At 40.4% G+C, this 24242-nt stretch overlaps 1 protein-coding gene across 1 annotated transcript in view; it reads right to left on the minus strand.

Annotated features, from left to right (window-relative positions):
• Positions 1-24242, minus strand: part of DGKQ (diacylglycerol kinase theta) — a 539130-nt gene that overhangs the window by 248727 nt on the left and 266161 nt on the right. Inside the window, exon 8 of the mRNA XM_053702740.1 lies at positions 22667-22773. Coding sequence (XP_053558715.1) covers positions 22667-22773 — 107 coding nt within the window. The remainder of the gene's footprint in view (positions 1-22666; positions 22774-24242) is intronic.

Genomic DNA, 24242 nt, shown 5'->3' on the forward strand with positions numbered 1-24242 from the left:
TTGTGCCACTGAAGGAAAAGGAATATATTGAAGATTTCCACAAGCTGACTGCAGTTTGAGTTTGCGTTGAACTGTAAGGAAGAGCTTTATAGCTACCAAATCTATGATTACTCCTAAAAAAACACACTCATTTGAAGTGCGAGAGAACCCTTGGCTATGTTGACCATCCAGCCATGCTTGCGAAGAAACCAAAGTAACTTCTCTGTATGAGAATTTGCTAAAGGTAAAAATGGTGCCTGAACCAAGATATCATCCAAGTAAGGTGAAAACTGCTACCCCTTGGGACGAATCACGGAAAAAAGAGTTACCAACACCTTGGTAATGATCCTGGGAGCCGTAGCTAAGCCAAAAGGCAGAGACGTGAATTAATAGTGCCTTTCCAGGAAGGCAAACTTTAAGAACTGATGATGCTACTGATAAATACACATCCTTCAAATCTATTGTAAACTTAAACTGACCCTTAAGGACCAGTGGAAGAATTGACCTGATGGCTTTAGATCTAAGATTGATCTGAAAGTCCCCTCCTCCTTCGTGACAATAAATAGAGGGACTGGGACAATAACCCCCATGTAAGTATTTTTACACACTGAAGAAAAGCCATTCTTTTTTCTTGCCTTCTGTGAGATTTGAATCCTATTTTGTACAACTTGGATACAATCTCCAGTACCCAGGGGACCTGAAAGGAATGAGCCCCCACCTCCTGACTTAGTTTGCCCCCAACCGAAACATAGTCTGGATCGGGGGCCGCACTTTCATGGGGTTTTAGAATCAGAGGAAGACTTCTTTGTCTGCTTTGATATGCTCCAGACAGGATTTAGTCTCCAAGTAGCCTTGGGTAACTCATTCTTCTGAGAAGACAAAGATCGTTGATTCTTGTTCTGACGAACGTACCCCTAGGGGTTTACCCTTTGGTCTGGACTTCTTATCCTGGGGCAAAAAAAGCTCCCTTTCCCCCTGTGACAGTGGAAATAATAGAATCCAAACCTGGACCAAAAAGGGTCTTACCCTTAAAGGCCAGAGTCAGGCGTCTAGACTTTGAAACCATATCAGCTGACCACGACCTAAGCCAAAGAGCCCTTCTGGCAAGTACCACCAATGCAGTATTTTTGGCATTGATATGAACAATCTGTATGATTGTGTCACACATGAAGGAATTTGCAGTCTTTAATGCCTGAATTTCCTCCAAGGAAGATTCCTTACACACTAGATGAGATAAGGAATCACACCAGAATGCCGCTGCTCCTTGACAAGGCAAAGAACTACTGGGAAGGAATAGGAAGTAGGAGGGATATTTAGAGCTCTGTTAGAGGGGGATTTGACTCCTCCTGGTGGCCTGGTGATGTAATTCCCAAGAGTAAGGACTCATGGACTCTCATTACCATTAAAAAGAAATTATAATTATAAAGAAAGTGAGTTACAAGGGAGGTTCATCATTAATAATTCAAAATAAAGCGGGAAAGACAGTGGCTTCATAACAGCCCCCTAACCTTCCATAGAAAATATCAATGGTGACCAGTGGGGGAGGTGACCCCCCTGTATCCTAGGGTGACAAGTAATCTCTTTTTTGAAAGACGGGGTTGGTGGCTGTGTTGCATGTGATGAGCTCCTTCAACCTATAAAGGCATGCAACATAAGAGGTTGCTCTGCACCACAAGCAAATAGAAAATGTATCTGTCTCAGGGCACCTAAACATTACCTGTAGCACCAACTATCACCATGTGATAAGGTCATGACAAAATGGTGCAGGGATACTCGGGATGATCATTTCTTTCTATTCACTTGAGAACAAGGAAATAGCGCCACTCACAGATAACACAGTGACATCCTCTTCAAAAAGGACAACAATGCATTAAAGGGACACTGAACCCAATTTTTTTCTTTCGTGATTCAGATAGAGCATGCAATTTTAAGCAACTTTCTAATTTACTCCTATTATCAAATTTTCTTTATTCTCTTGCTATCTTTATTTGAAAAAGAAGGCATCTAAGCTAAGGCCAGACAATTTTTGCTTTAGACACTGGACAGCACTTGTTTACTGTGGGTGAATTTATCCACAAATCAGCAAGAACAACCCAGGTTGTTCACCAAAAATGGGCCGGCATCTAAACAACAGAACGCCGCTCCTGGCTCTACTGAGCGGGTTTGTTTTCTTCTCCTAAGCGCATCTGGGCACGATATCTAATCACAGCCGGCCCAGACGCGCTATTAAACTCAATGTAGCTCGCTCCTGCTACCAGACCAGAGCAGGCTACACTGATTTTAATAGCGCGAGCTGTGACTAGACAGCGTGCCCGCGACACACTTAGCAGAAGAAAACAGACCCGCTCAGTAGAGCTAGGAGCGGCGTTCTGTTTTCTTTGCTAAATATCTATCTAACAATTTGATTTAGAAACCTGGCACTAAGCTAATGTTATATAATTCTGGACTATCTGCAGAATTATATGACATTATTTGCTAGATTTACTGGCCCTTTAAAATTGTATGCATTATCTGAATCACGAAAAAAAAAAATTGGGTTCAGTGTCCCTTTACAGCTTGCTGTTTTGTTAACAAAATTTTGAATATCTAGAGAAGGCCATGAATACAACCTTTGAAAAAACATAATTTATGCTTACCTGATAAATTTATCTCTCTTGTGGTGTATCCAGTCCACGGATCATCCATTATTTGTGGGATATTCTCCTTCCCAAAAGGAAGTTGCAAGAGGATCACCCACAGCAGAGCTGCTATATAGCTCCTCCCCTAACTGCCATATCCAGTCATTCGACCGAAAACAAGCAGAGAAAGGAGAAACCATAGGGTGCAGTGGTGACTGTAGTTTAAAATTAAAAAATACCTGCCTTAAAATGACAGGGCGGGCCGCGGACTGGATACACCACAAGAGAAATAAATTTATCAGGTAAGCATAAATTATGTTTTCTCTTGTAAGGTGTATCCAGTCCACGGATCATCCATTACTTGTGGGATACCAATACCAAAGCTAAAGTACACTGATGAAGGGAGGGACAAGGCAGGTACTTAAACGGAAGGTACCACTGCCTGTAAAACCTTTCTCCCAAAAATATCCTCCGAAGAAGCAAAAGTATCAAATTTATAGAATTTTGAAAAGGTATGAAGCGAAGACCAAGTCGCCGCCTTGCAAATCTGTTCAACAGAAGCCTCATTTTTAAAGGCCCATGTGGAAGCCACAGCTCTAGTAGAATGAGCTGTAATCCTTTCAGGAGGCTGCTGGCCAGCAGTCTCATAAGCTAAGCGGATTATGCTTCTTAGCCAAAACTTGTATGTTAATAATTCTTAGCCAAAACGAAAGAGAGGTTGCCGAAGCCTTTTGGCCTCTCCTCTGTCCAGAGTAGACAACAAACAAAGCAGATGTTTGACGAAAATCTTTAGTAGCTTGTAAATAATACTTTAAAGCACGAACCACGTCAAGATTGTGTAATAGACGTTCCTTCTTTGAAGAAGGATTAGGACACAATGATGGAACAACAATCTCCTGATTGATATTCTTATTAGATACCACCTTAAGTAAAAACCCAGGTTTGGTACGCAGAACTACCTTATCTGCATGGAAGATCAGAATCACATTGTAAGGCAGATAACTCGGAAACTCTACGAGCCGAGGAAATAGCTACCAAAAAAAGAACTTTCCAAGATAAAAGTTTGATATCTATGGAATGAAGAGGTTCAAACGGAACCCCCTGAAGAACTTTAAGAACCAAATTTAAGCTCCAAGGTGGAGAAACAGGTTTAAACACAGGCTTAATCCTAACTAAAGCCTGACAAAATGCCTGAACGTCTGGAACATCCGCCAGACGCTTGTGCAAAAGAATAGACAGCGCAGAAATCTGTCCCTTTAAGGAACTAGCTGACAATCCTTTCTCCAATCCTTCTTGGAGAAAAGATAATATCCTGGGAATCCTGACCTTACTCCATGAGTAGCCCTTGGATTCACACCAATAAAGATATTTACGCCATATCTTATGATAGATTTTCCTTGTGACAGGCTTTCGTGCCTGAATTAAGGTATCAATGACTGACTCTGAGAAACCACGCTTTGATAAAATCAAGCGTTCAATCTCCAGGTAGTCAGCCTCAGAGAAATTAGATTTCGATGGTTGAAAGGACCTTGAAGTAGAAGGTCCTGTCTCAGCGGCAGAGTCCATGGTGGAAAGGATGACATGTCCACCAGATCTGCATACCAAGTCCTGCGTGGCCACGCATGCACTATCAGGATCACCGATGCTCTCTCCTGCTTGATTTTGGCAATCAGACGAGGGAGCAGAGGAAACGGTGGAAACACATAAGCCAGGTTGAAGGACCAAGGCGCTGCTAGAGCATCTATCAGCGTTGCCTTGGGATCCCTGGACCTGGATCCGTAACAAGGAAGCTTGGCGTTCTGGCGAGACGCCATGAGATCCAGTTCTGGTTTGCCCCAATGATGAATCAATTGTGCAAACACCTCCGGATGGAGCTCCCACTCCCTCGGATGAAAAGTCTGTTGACTTAGAAAATCCGCCTTCCAGTTCTCTACACCTGGGATATGGATAGCTGATAGGTGGCAAGAGTGAATCTCTGCCCAGCGAATTATCTTTGAGACTTCTAACATCGCTAGGGAACTCCTTGTTCCCCCTTGATGGTTGATGTAAGCCACAGTCGTGATGTTGTCCGACTGAAATCTGATGAACCTCATTGTCGCTAGCTGAGGCCAAGCCTGAAGAGCATTGAATATCACTCTTAGTTCTAGAATGTTTATTGGAAGGAGTGTCTCCTCCTGAGTCCACGATCCCTGAGCCTTCAGGGAGTTCCAGACTGCCCCCAGCCTAGAAAGCTGGCATCTGTCGTTACAATTGTCCAATCTGGCCTGCGAAAGGTCATTCCCTTAGACAGATGGACCCGAGATAGCCACCAGAGAAGAGAATCCCTGGTCTCTTGATCCAGATTTAGTAGAGGGGACAAATCTGTGTAATCCCCATTCCACTGACTGAGCATGCATAGTTGCGGCGGTCTGAGATGTAGACGTGAAAAACGGCACTATGTCCATTGCCGCTACCATTAAGCCGATTACTTCCATACACTGAGCCACCGAAGGGCGAGAAGTGGAATAAAGAACACGGCAGGAATTTAGAACTTTTGATAACCTGGACTCTGTCAGGCAAATCCTCATTTCTACAGAATCTATTAGAGTCCCCAAAAAGGAGACTCTTGTGAGAGGGGATAGAGAACTCTTTTCCTCGTTCACCTTCCACCCATGCAACCTCAGAAATGCCAGAACTATGTCCGTATGAGACTTGGCAATTTGGAAATTTGACGCCTGTATCAGAATGTCGTCTAAATAAGGGGCCACTGCTATGCCCCGCAGTCTTAGGACCGCCAGAAGTGACCCCAGAACCTTTGTAAAGATTCTTGGGGCTGTAGCTAACCCAAAGGGAAGAGCTACAAACTGGTAATGCCTGTTCAGGAAGGCAAACCTGAGAAACCGATGATGATCTTTGTGTATCGGAATGTGAAGATAAGCATCCTTTAAATCCACTGTAGTCATGTATTGACCCTCCTGTATCATAGGTAGGATGGTACGAATAGTCTCCATCTTGAATGATGGAACTCTGAGGAATTTGTTTAAAATCTTGAGATCTAAAATTGGTCTGAAGGTTCCCTCTTTTTTGGGAACCACAAACAGATTTGAGTAAAATCCCTGTTCTTGTTCCTCCCTTGGAACAGGATGGATCACTCCCATAACTAGGAGGTCTTGAACACAGTGTAAGAATGCCTCTCTCTTTATCTGGTTTGCAGATAACTGTGAAAGGTGAAATCTCCCTTTTGGAGGAGAAGCTTTGAATTCCAGAAGATATCCCTGGGATACAATTTCCAATGCCCAGGGATCCTGGACATCTCTTGCCCAAGCCTGGGGGAAGAGCGAAAGTCTGCCCCCTACTAGATCCGTTACCGGATAGGGGGCTGATACTTCATGCTGTCTTAGGGGCAGCAGCAGGCTTTTTGGCCTGCTTACCTTTGTTCCAGGTCTGGTTAGGTCTCCAGACCGACTTGGACTGGGCAAAAGTTCCCTCTTGTTTTGCATTAGAGGAAGTTGATGCCGTACTCGCCTTGAAGTTTCGAAAGGCACGAAAATTATTCTGTTTGGCCCTTGATTTGGACCTATCCTGAGGAAGGGCATGACCTTTTCCTCCAGTGATATCACAAATGATCTACTTCAAACCAGGCCCGAATAGGGTTTTCCCCTTGAAGGGAATGTTAAGCAGCTTAGACTTTGAAGTAACGTCAGCTGACCATGATTTAAGCCATAGCGCCCTGCGCACTTGAATAGCAAAACCAGAATTCTTAGCTGTTAGCTTAGTCAAATGAACAATGGCATCAGAAACAAAAGAATTGGCTAGCTTAAGTGCTCTAAGCTTGTCAAGTATGTCATCCAATGGGGTCTCTACCTGTAAAGCCTCTTCCAGAGACTCAAACCAGAAAGCCGCAGTAACAGTGACTGGGGCAATGCATGCAAGGGGCTGTAGAATAAAACCTTGTTGAATAAACATTTTCTTAAGGTAACCCTCTAACTTTTTATCCATTGGATCTGAGAAAGCACAACTGTCCTCGACAGGGAAAGTAGTACGCTTAGCTAGTGTAGAAACTGCTCCCTCCACCTTAGGGACTGTCTGCCATAAGTCCCGTGTAGTGGTATCTATTGGAAACATTTTCTTAAAAATAGGAGGGGGAGAGAACGGCACACCTGCTCTATCCCATTCCTTAGTAATAATTTCTGTAAACCTTTTAGGTATTGGAAAAACATCAGTGCACACCGGCACTGCATAGTATTTGTCCAATCTACACAATTTTTCTGGCACTGCAATTGTATCACAGTCATTCAGAGCAGCTAAAACCTCCCTGAGCAACACGAGGAGGTGTTCAAGCTTAAATTTAAATGTAGACATATCAGAATCAGGTTGAATCTTTTTCCCTGAGTCAGAAGCATCACCCACAGAAAGAAGCTCTCCTTCCTCAGCTTCTGTATATTGTGAGGGAGTATCAGACATAGCTCTTAAAGCGGCAGTGTGCTCTGTATTTCTTCTAACTCCAGAGCTGTCTCGCTTTCCTCTAAACCCAGGTAGTCTGGATAATACCGCTGACAGGGTATTATCCATGACCGCCGCCATGTCTTGTTAAGTAAACGCTATGGGCGCACTAGATGTACTTGGCGCCATTAGAGCGTGAGTCCCTTGAGCGGGAGTCAAAGGGTCTGACACGTGGGGCGAGTTAGTCGGCATAACTTCCCCCTCGTCAGATTCCTCTGGTGATAAATTTTTTAAAGACAGAATATGATCTTTATTACTTAAAGTGAAATCAGTACATTTGGTACACATTCTAAGAGGGGGTTCCACCATGGCTTCTAAACATAATGAACAAGGAGTTTCCTCTATGTCAGACATGTTTAAACAGACTAGCAATGAGACCAGCAAGCTTGGAAAACACTTTAAATCAAGTTAACAAGCAAAAAATAAAAACGGTACTGTGCCTTTAAGAGAAACAATTTTTGTCAGAATTTGAAAAACAGTGAAAAAAAGCAGTAAATCAAACGAAATTTTTACAGTGTGTATAATAAGCTAACAGAGCATTGCACCCACTTGCAAATGGATGATTAAACCCTTAGTTCAAAAAACGAATAAAAAAAACGATATAGACGTTTTTTAACAGTCACACCAAACTGCCACAGCCTTGCTGTGGGCCTACCTTCCCCAACAAACGATTTTGGAAAGCCTAAGAGCCCTTAAAGGGACAGTCTAGGCCAAAATAAACTTTCATGATTCAGATAGAGCATGCAATTTTAAACAATTTTCCAATTTACTTTTATCACCAATTTTGCTTTGTTCTCTTGGTATTCTTAGTTGAAAGCTTAACCTAGGAGGTTCATATGCTAATTTCTTAGACCTTGAAGCCCACCTCTTTCAGATTGCATTTTAACAGTTTTTCACCACTAGAGGGTGTTAGTTCACATATTTCATATAGATAACACTGTGCTCGTGCACGAGAAGTTATCTGGGAGCAGGCACTGATTAGCTAGACTGCAAGTCTGTCAAAAGAACTGAAAAAAGGGGCAGTTTGCAGAAGCTTAGATACAAGATAATCACAGAGGTTAAAAGTATATTAATATAACTGTTGGTTATGCAAAACTGGGGAATGTGTAATAAAGGGATTATCTATCTTTTAAAACAATTAAAATTCTGGAGTAGACTGTCCCTTTAAGAGAGGTCCTATAGCATTCAGGGGACTCCTGGAGGAAGCTGGATGTCTCAGTCTGTAAAAGTTACTGCGCAATAAAGCACTAAATTAGGCCCCTCTCACTCATATTAAAACAGTGGAAAGCCTCAGGAAACTGTTTCTAGGCAAATTTAAGCCAGCCATGTGGAAAAAAACTAGGCCCCAATAAAGTTTTATCACCAAAGTATATATAAAAATGTTTAAACATGCCAGCAAATGTTTTATATTGTAAATCTATAAGAGTATTACCTCAGAAAGTAAGCATGATACCAGTCGCTATTAAATCACTGTATTCAGGCTTACCTTACATAAATTTGGTATCAGCAGCATTTTCTAGCATTCACATCTTCTAGAAATGTTTTTATCTGCACATACCTCATAGCAGGATAACCTGCACGCCATTCCCCCGCTGAAGTTACCTCTCTCTTCAGTCATGTGTGAGAACAGCAATGGATCTTAGTTACAACCTGCTAAGATCATAGAAATCACAGGCAGATTCTTCTTCTATTTTCTGCCTGGGACAAAATAGTACAACTCCGGTACCATTTAACCCCTTAAGGACCAGCGATGTACCCTGTATGTCGCTGGCCTTTTTTTGGGACTTGATTATTTTATAGTGCGGTCTTGCCACCAGCGTTGCGACTGCTCTATTCCACAAAACATGCTGGAGGGAGGGCATTAATAGCGTGTTCTTGCTAGACTTGTGCTATTATGTCCTGCAAAAACCCTTAACGACCAGTGAAATACAGGGTACATTGTGGTCATTAAGGGGTTAAAAACAACAAACTTTTGATTGAAGAAAAAAACCAACTACGTTTTACCACTTCTCTCTTACTACCTCCATGCTTGTTGAGAGTTGCAAGAGAATGACAGGATATGGCAGTTAGGGGAGGAGCTATATAGCAGCTCTGCTGTGGGTGATCCTCTTGCAACTTCCTGTTTGGAAGGAGAATATCCCACAAGTAATGGATGATCCGTGGACTGGATACACCTTACAAGAGAAACCTATTGACTAACAAGAAATTTTATGATGGGTCAATTTTAAGTGCAATGTCCCTTTATCAAAGAGACATTATAGTACATTTTTTGGCTACGTGTGCTAAAATAACATGCTTTAAAGAATAACACCATGTCATTTTTGCACTATATTGTTCCTTTAAGTATGCTGCAGTTTGATTAACCTAGCAACATGCTACATAGTAATGTATAGATCAGTGCAGCAGCTCATTTACTTTGAATCTCTATCTAGCGCAAATGATAAACATACTCAGAAGGGCTTACAAGCAGAGAATCCCCGAAATGCTCAGGATATCCAAAATCCTGCCAACTTTGCTAACTAAATGACATTTTTACATGTTTTCAAATACATTTATTTTAAGAATAGGCATATACTACACTAGTGGAACTAGCTGCTGATTGGTGCCTGCATACATTTGTCTCTTGTGATTGGCTAACTAGATGTGTTCAGCTTCCTGTCAGTAGTGCAATGCTATTCCTTCAGCAAAGGACAACAAGTGAATTAAGCAAATGTAATAATAAAATTAAATGGAAAATTGTTTAAAGCTGTATATTCCATCCAAATAATAAATGAAAAGTTTGGGGTTTCCTGTCCCTATAACACTGCTATATTCCACACTGTGATTGGTTGCACAATATAGTGACCCATTTATAACTGTCCCCAACTGGTCTAAGCAGGGGAGGAAACTTAGGTTACAAAATGGCATAGTATGGACATAAAATGTACACTTTTTTTTCTACCTAGCATTTATATATTGTTTAAAGGGACAGTCTACACCAGAATTTTTATTGTTTTAAAAGATAGATAATCCCTTTATTACCCATTTCCCAGTTTTGCATAACCAACACAGTTATAATCATATACTTTTAACCTCTGTGATTATCTTGTATCTAAGCCTCTGCAAACTGCCCCTTTTTTCAGTTCTTTTGACAGACTTGCAGTCTAGCCAATCAGTGCCTGCTCCCAGATAACTTCTCGTGCACGAGCACAGTGTTATCTATATGAAATACGTGAACTAACACCCTCTAGTGGTGAAAAACTGTTAAAATGCAATCTGAAAGAGGTGGGCTTCAAGGTCTAAGAAATTAGCATATGAACCTCCTAGGTTAAGCTTTCAACTAAGAATACCAAGAGAACAAAGCAAAATTGGTGATAAAAGTAAATTGAAAAATTGTTTAAAATTACATTCTCTATCTGAATCATGAAAGTTTATTTTGGCCTAGACTGTCCCTTTAATATCCCTTAGTACTATGCATATATACAAATATTACATTAATGTCTAATTTACTGCAGCACTTTTCTACTGCTATAATAATAAACAGAGCAATAGCGTGCACTGCTGTAATGTATGACAATATTTATCGCCTGGGTTTGCTTATTTCAAACTGCTTGAAATTCAAAGCAAATTCTTACCTTGTTTGCTTCCCATAAGAACTTCTACCAGCCTGAAATTCTCTACCTTTTCCTTCTAAGAAAACAAAATTAATAAATAAATAAAAATATAACCACAGGGACAAATGAATAAAAAAAAAGTAGGGATGTGCATTCAGAACCTTCCTTAGGATCCGAATGCAGATAAAGGTGTCAGCGCGTGGTATTCGGCTCTTTTCAGAGCCGGATTTATTCTTGTGAACATTCAGCATACTAATGTCTGTGCAAATCCAGATCTAAGTGTGTTGCGCTTTTAAAAGAACCGAACATCACGAGCAGCCGCCTTTTTCTGCATTTGGATCCTAACGAAGGACACAAATGCACATCCCTAATAAAAAGCACATTCACAACTGATTGCTTAAAATAAATAAATAAATAAATAAAAAGTAAAATGTACCTGCCGCCCAAGCTGCAGCAGAATCTCCTGTATTACATTCTGCACAGTGCTTCCTTTATTTACTGGTATGGATATATAGGCTACGCCAACTCTGACAAAGTAAAACATGAAATAAAAAAAAACATTTACTTTTAAACATAAGTCTGTATTATATACATTATTATCACTGCATTATATACATTATTATCACTGCATTATATACATTATTATCACTGCATTATACACCTATTTATTGTGAACTGCGCACCTTTTCCCTGGGTGATATGATTTTGCTACCTCATCACATAGTAGTCTATATTCACCAAGGCTTCTAAGAACTACACGAATAAGGCAAACCCTCAAGTTCCTATGTTATCCCATGGCGCGGATACACTTAGAATTGGGCACCTAAATATTATATATTGTAAATGCCTTATAAGGAAACATGACAGCTGGTTATTGGGAAACCATAACTCATGTACAGTAAAGTCAAAATTAAATTTAAATGGATTATATAGACCATGATATTTTAAACAACTTTCCAATGTACTTCTGTTATCAGTTTCGCTTATTCTCTCTGTATTTATTGTTAAAGAGCAATCCTAGGTGAGCTTAGGAGCATGCACGTGTCTAGTTATCTGGCAGCAGTGTTTGCAACAATGTTTATAGCAATATTATACATAGTTGCAAACACTGCTGACACAGAATGCTATGTACACTCTATGGCATAACATTGTTTTAAACATTTTTGCAAAAACCGCTGCCAGATGGCTAAATACACATGCACTCCCCTGAGCTCACCTAGGATTAATCTCAAACAAAAGGACATCAAAAGAACTAAGCAAAATTGATAATATAAGTAAGTTGAAAAGTTGTTTAAAATTACATTCTCTGTCTGAATTATAAACATTTAATTTTGACTTTACCGTCCCTTTAAATGTATCGGATAGCTCATGACATTTTAAATATCTTTTCAATTTAGTTCTGTTACCAATTTTGCTTAGTTCTCTTGGTATCCTTTGTTAAAGAGAAAACCTAGGTGAGTCTAGGAGTGTGCATGTGTCTTAAGACATTTGGCCGCAGTGGTTGCAACAATGTTAATAGTAATTTTATACATAGCAGCTAAAGACCCTAACTCTTCTACATAGGACACCAAGAAAACAAAGCAAAATTGATAACAAAAGTAAACTGGAAAGTTGTTTAAAATTCCATGTTCTTTCTGAATCCTGAAAGCGTTTACTTTGCCTTTATGCTGAAATCTTTGACTGTGCACGGAGAGCATATGTATATATGCATAGTGCACCCTCATTTAAACACTGTGCATTTGTTTACATGTATTAAAGGTAAATGAAACCAAAAATGTTTCTTTCAGGATTCAGATAGAGCAGCCAATTTTAAATATGTTTCCAATTTACTTCTATTATATCATTTATTTTGTTCCCTTGTTATCCTTTGTTAAAAAGAAGATAGGCTTAGGAGCAGCAATGCATTACTGGGAGCTAGCTAGTGACTGGTGACTGTACATATATGCCTCCTATCATTGGATCATCAAATGTACTCAGCTAGCTCACAGTAGTGCATTGCTGCTCCTTTAACAAAGGATATCAAGAGAATGAAGCAAATTTGATAATAATAGAAGTAAATTGGAAAGCTGTTTAAAATCATATACTTTATCTGAATCATAAAAGAAAAATTTGGGGTTTTACGTCCCTTTAATCTCCAACGATGCAAACTGAGTCATCCATGATGCAACTTATGGTTTTCTTAGTAGCACTGTTCCGTGCAGGTGATGGGGGCATATGTACATATGCTCTGTGCAAGCAATGAATAAAGTTTTACTTAATGTCACTCTTCAGAAACAATTAAATGATAGATGTGTAGAGAGGGAATGGTGCGCTATGATTACAATCGCAGGGCTAAACCAACAAGACTTTATATCTTGTTAACCTGGCCTGACTGCCTCTTATTTTAATGTGAAAATTTTTTATAAAGTTTATCATTCTTATTAGGAACAGCGTTAAAACATTTAACTTTTTCTTTGTCTGTCTGTAAGGGGACTACAGGGACAACAATCCCCCCGCGTGACTATCTTAGCACTTTGGGCAGCTTTTGCACAAGCAAATTAACTTGCTTCTTACAGGAAACATACAGCTGCACCAATGTGCTGATATTCCAGGCTGCCCATAACTCTCTGGGGAACTTTCTATAGTTTTACAGTAAAAAAGTTCACTGAAACAGCGATAACTTTTACTAGAAGCATTTCCATTAATACAAGTGTATTGCAAAAAATGAGATGCACTCTCATACCCATTTAAACTGTCACTTGAAAACTGGAAGTGTTTTCAGCCTATTATGTAATGTTCAAAACGCATAACAAGGATTACGAATTAACAACAAAGAAGAAGGAACTTCGTGAAAACAACGTACGTTGTTATTAACTGTACTAAAACTTGGAGGCAACACATGAGTCTCGCACATTTTTTTGCATAAACCAAAAAACAGCATCTCTCCTCTTCAATGACTTGTAGCCTGGCCTGTCATTATTTGCCAAATGAAGTATCAATATAACTTCTAGTCTTCAAAAAGACTTTTATTTCTTTAATGTTAGGTCCTTAATCATAGTCAGGGCAGCCATCAGGGGGTGACAGGGGTGACTCCTGTCAGGGGCCCAATGGGCAAGGGGGGCCCCATGAGGCAAGAACAAAAAAAAAAATTTAATTTTGGCAGCCACCAGTGTGGTACTACAGCAGAGTGCTAATTGAGCATGGGAAATGTTATTACAAGGAGTAAAGTATTAGCATTTGAGAGTATTTATGAGTGTGCACTAAACCACTATGCACAGTGTGAGACAGACTTGGCACTTTGTTTGTACAGTGTGTGCCTGAGTCAGACGGCAGATCACTTTCATTTGAGGAGGTAGGACTTACTTAGCAAATGTTTTTTATTTCTTTGTGCAATTTTGGATTGTAACTTCAGTGTGGCAGTAGTTGTATGGTGGGGCCAGGGGTCCATAAAAACAGAATTTATGCTTACCTGATAAATTACTTTCTCCAACGGTGTGTCCGGTCCACGGCGTCATCCTTACTTGTGGGATATTCTCTTCCCCAACAGGAAATGGCAAAGAGCCCAGCAAAGCTGGTCATATGATCCCTCCTAGGCTCCGCCTACCCCAGTCATTCGACCGACGTACAGGAGGAAATATGCATAGGAGAAACCATATGATACCGTGGTGACTGTAGTTAGAGAAAATAATTCATCAGACCTGATTAAAAAAACCAGGGCGGGCCGTGGACCGGACACACCGTTGGAGAAAGTAATTTATCAGGTAAGCATAAATTCTGTTTTCTCCAACATAGGTGTGTCCGGTCCACGGCGTCATCCTTACTTGTGGGAACCAATACCAAAGCTTTAGGACACGGATGAAGGGAGGGAGCAAATCAGGTCACCTAAATGGAAGGCACCACGGCTTGCAAAACCTTTCTCCCAAAAATAGCCTCTGAAGAAGCAAAAGTATCAAATTTGTAAAATTTGGCAAAAGTGTGCAGTGAAGACCAAGTCGCTGCCTTACATATCTGGTCAACAGAAGCCTCGTTCTTGAAGGCCCATGTGGAAGCCACAGCCCTAGTGGAGTGAGCTGTGATTCTTTCAGGAGGCTGCCGTCCGGCAGTCTCATATGCCAAACGGATAATGCTTTTAAGCCAAAAAGAAAAAGAGGTAGAAGTTGCTTTTTGACCTCTCCTTTTACCAGAATAAACAACAAACAAAGAAGAAGTTTGTCTGAAATCTATAGTGGCCTCTAAATAGAATTTTAGAGCACGGACTACGTCCAAATTGTGTAACAAACGTTCCTTCTTTGAAACTGGATTCGGACACAAAGAAGGTACAACTATCTCCTGGTTAATATTTTTGTTGGAAACAACTTTCGGAAGAAAACCAGGCTTAGTACGCAAAACCACCTTATCTGCATGGAACACCAGATAGGGCGGAGAACACTGCAGAGCAGATAACTCAGAAACTCTTCTAGCAGAAGAAATTGCAACCAAAAACAGAACTTTCCAAGATAATAACTTAATATCTACGGAATGTAAGGGTTCAAACGGAACCCCTTGAAGAACTGAAAGAACCAGATTAAGACTCCAGGGAGGAGTCAAAGGTCTGTAAACAGGCTTGATTCTAACCAGAGCCTGAACAAACGCTTGAACGTCTGGCACAGCTGCCAGCCTTTTGTGAAGTAAAACAGATAACGCAGAAATCTGTCCCTTCAGAGAACTTGCAGATAATCCCTTCTCCAAACCCTCTTGTAGAAAGGATAAAATCCTAGGAATTTTAATCTTGTTCCATGGGAATCCTTTAGATTTACACCAATAGATATATTTTTTCCATATCTTATGGTAAATTTTTCTAGTTACAGGCTTTCTAGCCTGAATCAGAGTATCTATTACAGAATCTGAAAACCCACGCTTTGATAAAATCAAGCGTTCAATCTCCAAGCAGTCAGTTGGAGAGAGACCAGATTCGGATGCACGAATGGACCTTGAACAAGAAGGTCCTGTCTCAAAGGTAGCTTCCATGGTGGAGCCGATGACATATTCACCAGGTCTGCATACCAAGTCCTGCGTGGCCACGCAGGAGCTATCAAGATTACCGAAGCCCTCTCCTGGTTGATCCTGGCTACCAGCCTGGGAATGAGAGGAAACGGCGGGAAAACATAAGCTAGGTTGAAGGTCCAAGGTGCTACTAGTGCATCTACTAGAGTCGCCTTGGGATCCCTGGATCTGGACCCGTAACAAGGAACCTTGAAGTTCTGACGAGACGCCATCAGATCCATGTCTGGAATGCCCCATAATTGAGTTATTTGGGCAAAGATTTCCGGGTGGAGTTCCCACTCCCCCGGATGGAATGTCTGACGACTCAGAAAATCCGCTTCCCAATTTTCCACCCCTGGGATGTGGATTGCAGACAAGTGGCAGGAGTGATCCTCCGCCCATTGAATTATCTTGGTCACTTCCTCCATCGCCAGGGAACTTCTTGTTCCCCCCTGATGGTTGATATATGCAACTGTCGTCATGTTGTCTGATTGAAACCTTATGAATTTGGCCTTTGCTAGATGAGGCCAAGCTTTGAGAGCATTGAATATCGCTCTTAGTTCCAGAATGTTTATCGGGAGAAGAGATTCTTCCCGAGACCATAGACCCTGAGCCTTCAGGGGTTCCCAGACCGCGCCCCAGCCCACCAGACTGGCGTCGGTCGTGACAATGACCCACTCTGGTCTGCGGAAGCTCATTCCCTGTGACAGATTGTCCGGGTTCAGCCACCAACGGAGTGAATCTCTGGTCCTTTGATCTACTTGAATCGTCGGAGACAAGTCTGTATAATCCCCATTCCCCTGTTTGAGCATGCACAGTTGTAATGGTCTTAGATGAATTCGTGCAAAAGGAACTATGTCCATTGCTGCAACCATCAATCCTATTACTTCCATGCACTGCGCTATGGAAGGACGAAGAACAGAATGAAGAACCTGACAAGAGCTTAGAAGTTTTGATTTTCTGACCTCTGTCAGGAAAATTCTCATTTCTAAGGAGTCTATTATTGTTCCCAAGAAGGGAAATCTTGTCGACGGGGAAAGAGAGCTCTTTTCTATGTTTACTTTCCATCCGTGAGATCTGAGAAAGGCTAGGACTATGTCCGTATGAGCCTTTGCTTTTGACAGAGACGACGCTTGAATCAGGATGTCGTCCAAGTACGGTACTACTGCAATGCCCCTCGGTCTTAGAACCGCTAGAAGGGACCCTAGTACCTTTGTGAAAATTCTCGGAGCAGTGGCTAATCCGAAAGGAAGTGCCACAAACTGGTAATGCTTTTCCAGAAAAGCGAATCTTAGGAACTGATGATGTTCCTTGTGGATAGGAATATGGAGGTACGCATCCTTTAAATCCACCGTGGTCATAAATTGACCTTCCTGGATGGTAGGAAGGATCGTTCGAATGGTTTCCATTTTGAATGATGGAACCCTTAGAAATTTGTTTAGGATCTTGAGATCTAGAATTGGTCTGAACGTTCCCTCTTTTTTGGGAACTATGAACAGGTTGGAGTAAAATCCCATCCCTTGTTCTCTTATTGGAACTGGATGAATTACTCCCATCCTTAACAGGTCTTCTACACAATGTAAGAATGCCTGTCTTTTTATTTGGTTTGAAGATAATTGAGACCTGTGGAACCTTCCCCTTGGGGGTAGTTCCTTGAATTCCAGGAGATAACCTTGAGAAACTATTTCTAGTGCCCAAGGATCCTGAACATCTCTTGCCCAGGCCTGAGTAAAGAGAGAAAGTCTGCCCCCCACCAGATCCGGTCCCGGATCGGGGGCCATCCCTTCATGCTGTTTTGGTAGCAGTGGCGGGCTTCTTGGCCTGCTTACCCTTGTTCCAGCCTTGCATCGGTCTCCAGGCTGGTTTGGGTTGAGAAGTATTACCCTCTTGCTTAGAGGATGTAGAAGCAGAGGCTGGTCCGTTTCTGCGAAAGGGACGAAAATTAGGCTTATTTCTAGCCTTAAAAGACCTATCCTGAGGAAGGGCGTGGCCCTTTCCACCGGTGATGTCTGAAATAATCTCTTTCAAATCAGGACCAAACAGTGTTTTGCCCTTGAAAGGGATGTTAAGCAATTTTGTCTTGGAAGACACATCCGCTGACCAAGACTTTAGCCAGAGCGCTCTGCGCGCCACGATAGCAAACCCTGAATTTTTCGCCGCTAATCTCGCTAATTGCAAAGCGGCATCTAGAATAAAAAAGTTAGCCAATTTGAGTGCATGAACTCTGTCCATAATCTCCTCATACGAAGATTCCTTATCGAGCGACTTTTCTAGTTCTTCGAACCAGAAACACGCTGCCGTAGTGACAGGAACAATGCATGAAATTGGTTGAAGAAGGTAACCTTGCTGAACAAACATTCTTTTAAGCAAACCCTCTAATTTCTTATCCATAGGATCTTTAAAAGCACAACTATCTTCTATGGGAATAGTAGTGCGTTTGTTTAGAGTAGAGACCGCCCACTCGACCTTAGGGACTGTCTGCCATAAGTCCTTTCTGGGGTCGACTATAGGAAATAATTTCTTAAATATAGGGGGAGGCACAAAAGGTATGCCGGGCCTTTCCCATTCCTTGTTTACTATGTCCGCCACCCGCTTGGGTATAGGAAAAACATCGGGGGGCACCGGAACCTCTAGGAACTTGTCCATCTTACATAATTTCTCTGGAATGACCAAATTGTCACAATCATCCAGAGTAGATAATACCTCCTTAAGCAGTGCGCGGAGATGTTCTAATTTAAATTTAAATGTTACAACATCAGGTTCAGCTTGTTGAGAAATTTTCCCTGAATCTGAAATTTCTCCCTCAGACAAAACCTCCCTCCTGGCCCCTTCAGATTGGTGTGAGGGTATGTCAGAAGCGTTATCATCAGCGTCCTCTTGCTCTTCAGTGTTTAAAACAGAGCAATCGCGCTTTCTTTGATAAGTAGGCATTTTAGATAAAATATTTTTAATAGAATTATCCATAACAGCCGTTAATTGTTGCATAGTAATAAGTATTGGCGCACTAGATGTACTAGGGGCCTCTTGTGTGGGCAAAACTGGTGTAGACACAGAAGGGGGTGATGCAGTACCATGCTTACTCCCCTCATCTGAAGACTCATCTTGGGCACTATTATTATCTGTGGCATCATTGTCCCTACTTTGTTTGGACACCATGTCACAATTATCACATATATTTAAATGGGGAGACACATTGGCATTCATACATATAGAACATCGTTTATCTGATGGTTCAGACATGTTAAACAGGCTTAAACTTGTCAACAAAGCACAAAAAACGTTTTAAAATGAAACCGTTACTGTTACTTTAAATTTTAAACAGAACACACTTTATTACTGAAAATGCGAAAAAGTATGAAGCAATTGTTCAAAATTCACCAAAATTTCACCACAGTGTCTTAAAGCCTTAAAAGTATTGCACACCAAATTTGGAAGCTTTAACCCTTAAAATAACGGAACCGGAGCCATTTTTACATTTAACCCCTATACAGTCCCAGGAATCTGCTTTGCTGAGACCCAACCAAGCCCAGAGGGGAATACGATACCAAATGACGCCTTCTATAAGCTTTTTCAGTGGATCCTAGCTCCTCACACATGCATCTGCATGCCTTGCCTTCCAAAAACAACTGCGCATTAGTGGCGCGAAAATGAGGCTCTGCCTATGACTAGAGAAGGCCCCCATCTGAAAAAGGTGTCCATACAGTGCCTGCCGTTTTTTAACAACAATCCCCAAGATTATAATAACTATAAAGCGCTATAATCTGTCAAAAATGCTTAGCAAGTAATCGTTTTAGCCCAGAAAAATGTCTACCAGTTTTATAAGCCCTTATAAAGCCTTTATTCTTTTACTTAATCTAAGAAAATGGCTTACCGGTCCCCATAGGGAAAATGACAGCCTTCCAGCATTACCAAGTCGTGTTAGAAATGTGGCCATCATACCTCAGGCAGAAAAGTCTGCCAACTGCTTCCCCCAACTGAAGTTACTTCATCTCAACAGTCCTGTGTGGAAACAGCAATCGATTTTAGTAACGTCTGCTAAAATCATCTTCCTCTCACAAACAGAAATCTTCTTCTCTTTTCTGTTTCAGAGTAAATAGTACATACCAGCACTATTTTAAAATAACAAACACTTGATTGAAGAATAAAACTACATTTAAACACCAAAAAACTCTTAGCCATCTCCGTGGAGATGTTGCCTGTGCAACGGCAAAGAGAATGACTGGGGTAGGCGGAGCCTAGGAGGGATCATATGACCAGCTTTGCTGGGCTCTTTGCCATTTCCTGTTGGGGAAGAGAATATCCCACAAGTAAGGATGACGCCGTGGACCGGACACACCTATGTTGGAGAAAACACATTTTTTTTAGCAGCAGTGTATTTATGATTATTTGACAATGCTGTAGACATTCTATATTTAAAACCATGCAGAAATGTTTCCTCCTCAATACACAAATGGTAGGTGCCCTATATATATATATATTCCAGATTACTGCCCCTTTATGCAAGGACTTTCCAGATGCAAGGAGGCATTTTATCTAAGATTTTTACATCTGCATAACATGTTATACTCTCAGACTAAGATTGCTCAGTGTTTGAAATGAGACAAGTTAACTTAAAACTGTTCAGTTTACACTACAGCTGACTTAATTTTGAAATACATACCAACAAGCCTAAATCCTGCATTTAACCAGATCTAATGGTATGAGTACCACAGCTTATGGTTCCACCAAGACCATATAGAGTACAGCATTTTCAAAATCCATAAGTACAGTTGACAGATGGGAACATTTGTACACTATATTTGAAGTGGTGCTCTTGGTTGGGGAAAATGGGAAAAAATCAAACAAACATATGTCAACCTTTTAAAAGTACTTTTCTTCATCTAGCCATCTACCCAGATCATTAATGTACAATTTTGAATTCACATAATTATTTTTGCACATTTACAAATATGATTCTTTAAAAAGTGACCTCTTAATTTATGCAATTTTTTTTATCATGCATGTCACACACTGTTGATTAAGGGGATGCAAGGTGCATAAATGTTTCCTCCTGTGAGTGTTTCTGTGGGTGTCTGTTTATTTATTTGTGCTTTGGTTTGTGTCTCTATGAGTGTGTATGTATTTTTTTTCTGTGGGTCTCTCTGTGAGGGTGGGTGTGTATGTCTTTGTGCATTTATTTTCTGTGAGGGTGTGTACATATGTCTTTGAGCTTTTTCTATGGGTGTCTCTGTGAGGGTGGTTGTGTATGTCTGTGTTTTCTGTGGATGTCTCTGTGAGGATGTGTGTTTTCTGTGGATGTCTCAGTGAGGGTGTGTGTATGTATGTCTTTCTGTGTTTTATGTGGTTGTCTCTGTGTGTGTGTATGTCTTTGTTTTCTGTGGGTGTGTGTGTGTGTGTGTGTATGTCTTTGTGTGTTTTCTAAGGCTGTCTCTGTCGGTGTTTCCTTGGGTGTATGTGCAAGTTTGAGTTTGTGTGTGTGTGTGTGTGTCCATTGACTGTTCTTTTTAGGACATTTTGACCTTACTACTGATTATTCACATCTTTCTACAGACTTTGAGACTAATGAGACCTTTCCGGAAATCACCAATCTACCATTTAACCTTTAAATTATTGTTTAGGCAGTTCAGGGCCTTTCCTTTCAGCCACTGCATGCTGTTGTCGTCATTTAGTTTGCATCTTCCTTTACAAAAAGTTAATCAGAACTCCATATTTTGTTTTCTAAATTTCCTTTTTTTACAAAACTGCAGTTTACCTCATTACTTGTCAGGTCAATGTAAACAAGTGCTGAGTGTCTGTTTGGGTGTCTGTGTCTGAGTGTGTTTCTTTGCGTGTCTGCTAGAGTGTCTATATGTGAATCCTTATGTGTTAGTGTGCGTGTGTTTCAGTGTATGAGTGTGTCTGTGTGTTTGTATGTTACTACCTTTACAACATTTCCAAGTTTAAATAGACACTTAAGAATAAAGTGCATATACGTTTTAGTCACTTGGTTAAAAATTGCACATGTCAAAGGGGGGGGGGGGGGGGGGCCCTGATCAATGGTTAAGTCAGGGGCCCCAAAATTTCTAGTGGCGGCCCTGATCATAGTACAACATTTCAGGCCTGCAATAGGCCCTAAATCATGTCATTTTATGCCATTCCTACCTACACATTGATTGCAGCAATACCTACATCAATGAGTTTTATGGTAGTGTCAATAATCCATCACAGCACAGCTCGAGGTTATACTATAAGGAGGTATACACAGAAAATGTGTAGCATTCTATAAGTAACTCAATCTTGGTTATCAACATTTGCACAAACAACCACAAGTATTCTATAGTCCCCACATCCTCTTTAAAACAGTTCAACTATATGATAAGTAAAAGCATCTTCCTGTTTTCCAATGCATAAAGGCTGGCCTACATATCAGTGTAAATGAGATGACAAAAAAAAATTAGAGCCTACATCAATGTACCGCATGTCTGAAAAGTGAAGTGTACAGGAAGCGATGCTTACAGCCACAGATTAACAGGATAAACAATAAAAAAGAACATCTGCCTCTGTATAATATCCAGAACAAACAATGCCGCTGTTTTCTTTAGCTCAAAATTATATAAATAAAACCAATTGTTCTTTTGTACCATCATACAATTACTCACTTCATCCAGCCAAGAAAACATTTGATAACTTCTTGCTCCTTTGGTTTTGCCATTATGATCCATGCTTCAGGGATGGTTTCTTTGAACACAGAAGTAACTTTGCTGTCTTCTGTTGCTCCGTTTCTGTTAATAATGTCATCACAGAGCAATGTCTGCTGAGTAAGTGTCTGAAGCTCGTAGTCCTGGGGGTCATCAGGAATGTAATATGCTCGGAGGGCAGCCTCCTGGAACACAGATTAGAGACCTGCTGTTATTGAGTCAGATGCTCAGGCCTCGAGGCCTAGTGATGTATTACAAAAAGTAGTTATCTAGACACAATGATAACAGGAAAATATGCCTTGGTAAATCTACTCACCACAACTTCTTCACTCTTTGTAATTCTAGGGACTGAGATCATTCTGGGCTGGTTGCGCTTTACAGCATCGTGACCATCGTAAATCTTTAAACTTTGTTTGCCTGAAACTAAAAGTAATATGTGATTAGTATTTATAATAATAATGATAGACAGAATATTAATTGTGGGTACTTATTATATCTTTTTTTACTTCAACTTGTATTTTAGATATTGCATCTGTGTTCAGTGTTTTATAATATTTTACATTATTAACAATGCAGAAAATTATACGATTCGAGGAAATTATTGCTACCAAAAGTAGCCACCAATCAGCAAGCACTACCCAGGGTGCTGAACCAAAAATTGGCTGGCACCTAAGCTTACATTCCTGCAGTGAAGGGGAAAACTAAGGCTTTTTCATTATTGTGATCCAAGTGATAAATGATTTTAATATCTTACATAGTTATGTATTTTGCCAATGTCTGAATATTTTTTTTTTTAGATAAACAAGACCATTACAATTATTCAAGTTATCATTTATTAAAGTGTCATCTTTGTTTGTAGTTTGATTAACATACAATTTACTATAGTTGGCTAATGGTGAATTCTTGCAGAGAGTTGTGTTTAGAATTAAGGCATTCATTCATGTTAATAGGGGACTGTACATTCTCCCATCCTGCCAGAGGGAATCTAATTCTTTTTATGAAAGAATAAAGGGAATGATTGTTTACTAATTCTCCCTTCCTTATTACTGTAATACAGAATCCTGTATTTTATTACATACTCAAGTGTCTCATGTAGCTTAATGCAGCAATACTGCTTATTTTGTGCTATTAGCAACACACCTAAAATGTTAGCAATTTGGAACACATGCCGTTAGCGTTTTAAAATTCAGCCCTAATAGTATGAAACTTGCATATTTTATCACATAATATAAATAGCTTGTTTTGAAAAATCTGTGATTACTTAAAGGGACAGTCAAGTCAAAATTAAACTTACATGATTGAAACAACATTCCAATTTACTTCTATCATCAAATTTGCTTTGTTCTCTTTGTATTCTTTGTTGAAAGCTAAACGTAGGTAGGCTCATAATTTGCTTATTGCACAAATTATAATTAGATAAATTTATTTTGAATTACACAATAAATTTGTGCTTTGCACAGCATAAAATGTTATAATATTAGAAAGTATTATACTGCCTCAACCGGCTACTCCAGAATGCCTTGACTCTATAGACCATAGACTGGTATAATCAATTGGGAACAGCTTATATGAGAGAAAATTTTACAGTACAATGTCCCTTTAACAAGTAAGGGTGTAGCCTTTAAGAGAAAATGTAAAGCTTTGAAGAGGACAACAGCCTGACAGAGTGAAGAGGAGAGTTCTATAGGACAGGAACAGCACCAGAAGAGTCCTGCAAGGTGATGGTGATACTGAACATTTTATGACATAAGACATGAACGTCAGGGGGCAGAGTATGTAAAGAGAAGGCGACGTGATCTGTATACAGGCGTACTTTGCTTTATTGCGCTTTGCAGATATTGCATTGCATTTTTTACAAATTGAAGCAAATCTATCAGCACATTTTTTCCCAT

Source organism: Bombina bombina, chromosome 2, assembly GCF_027579735.1.
Source record: "Bombina bombina isolate aBomBom1 chromosome 2, aBomBom1.pri, whole genome shotgun sequence".
NCBI classification, from domain to species: Eukaryota; Metazoa; Chordata; class Amphibia; order Anura; family Bombinatoridae; genus Bombina; species Bombina bombina.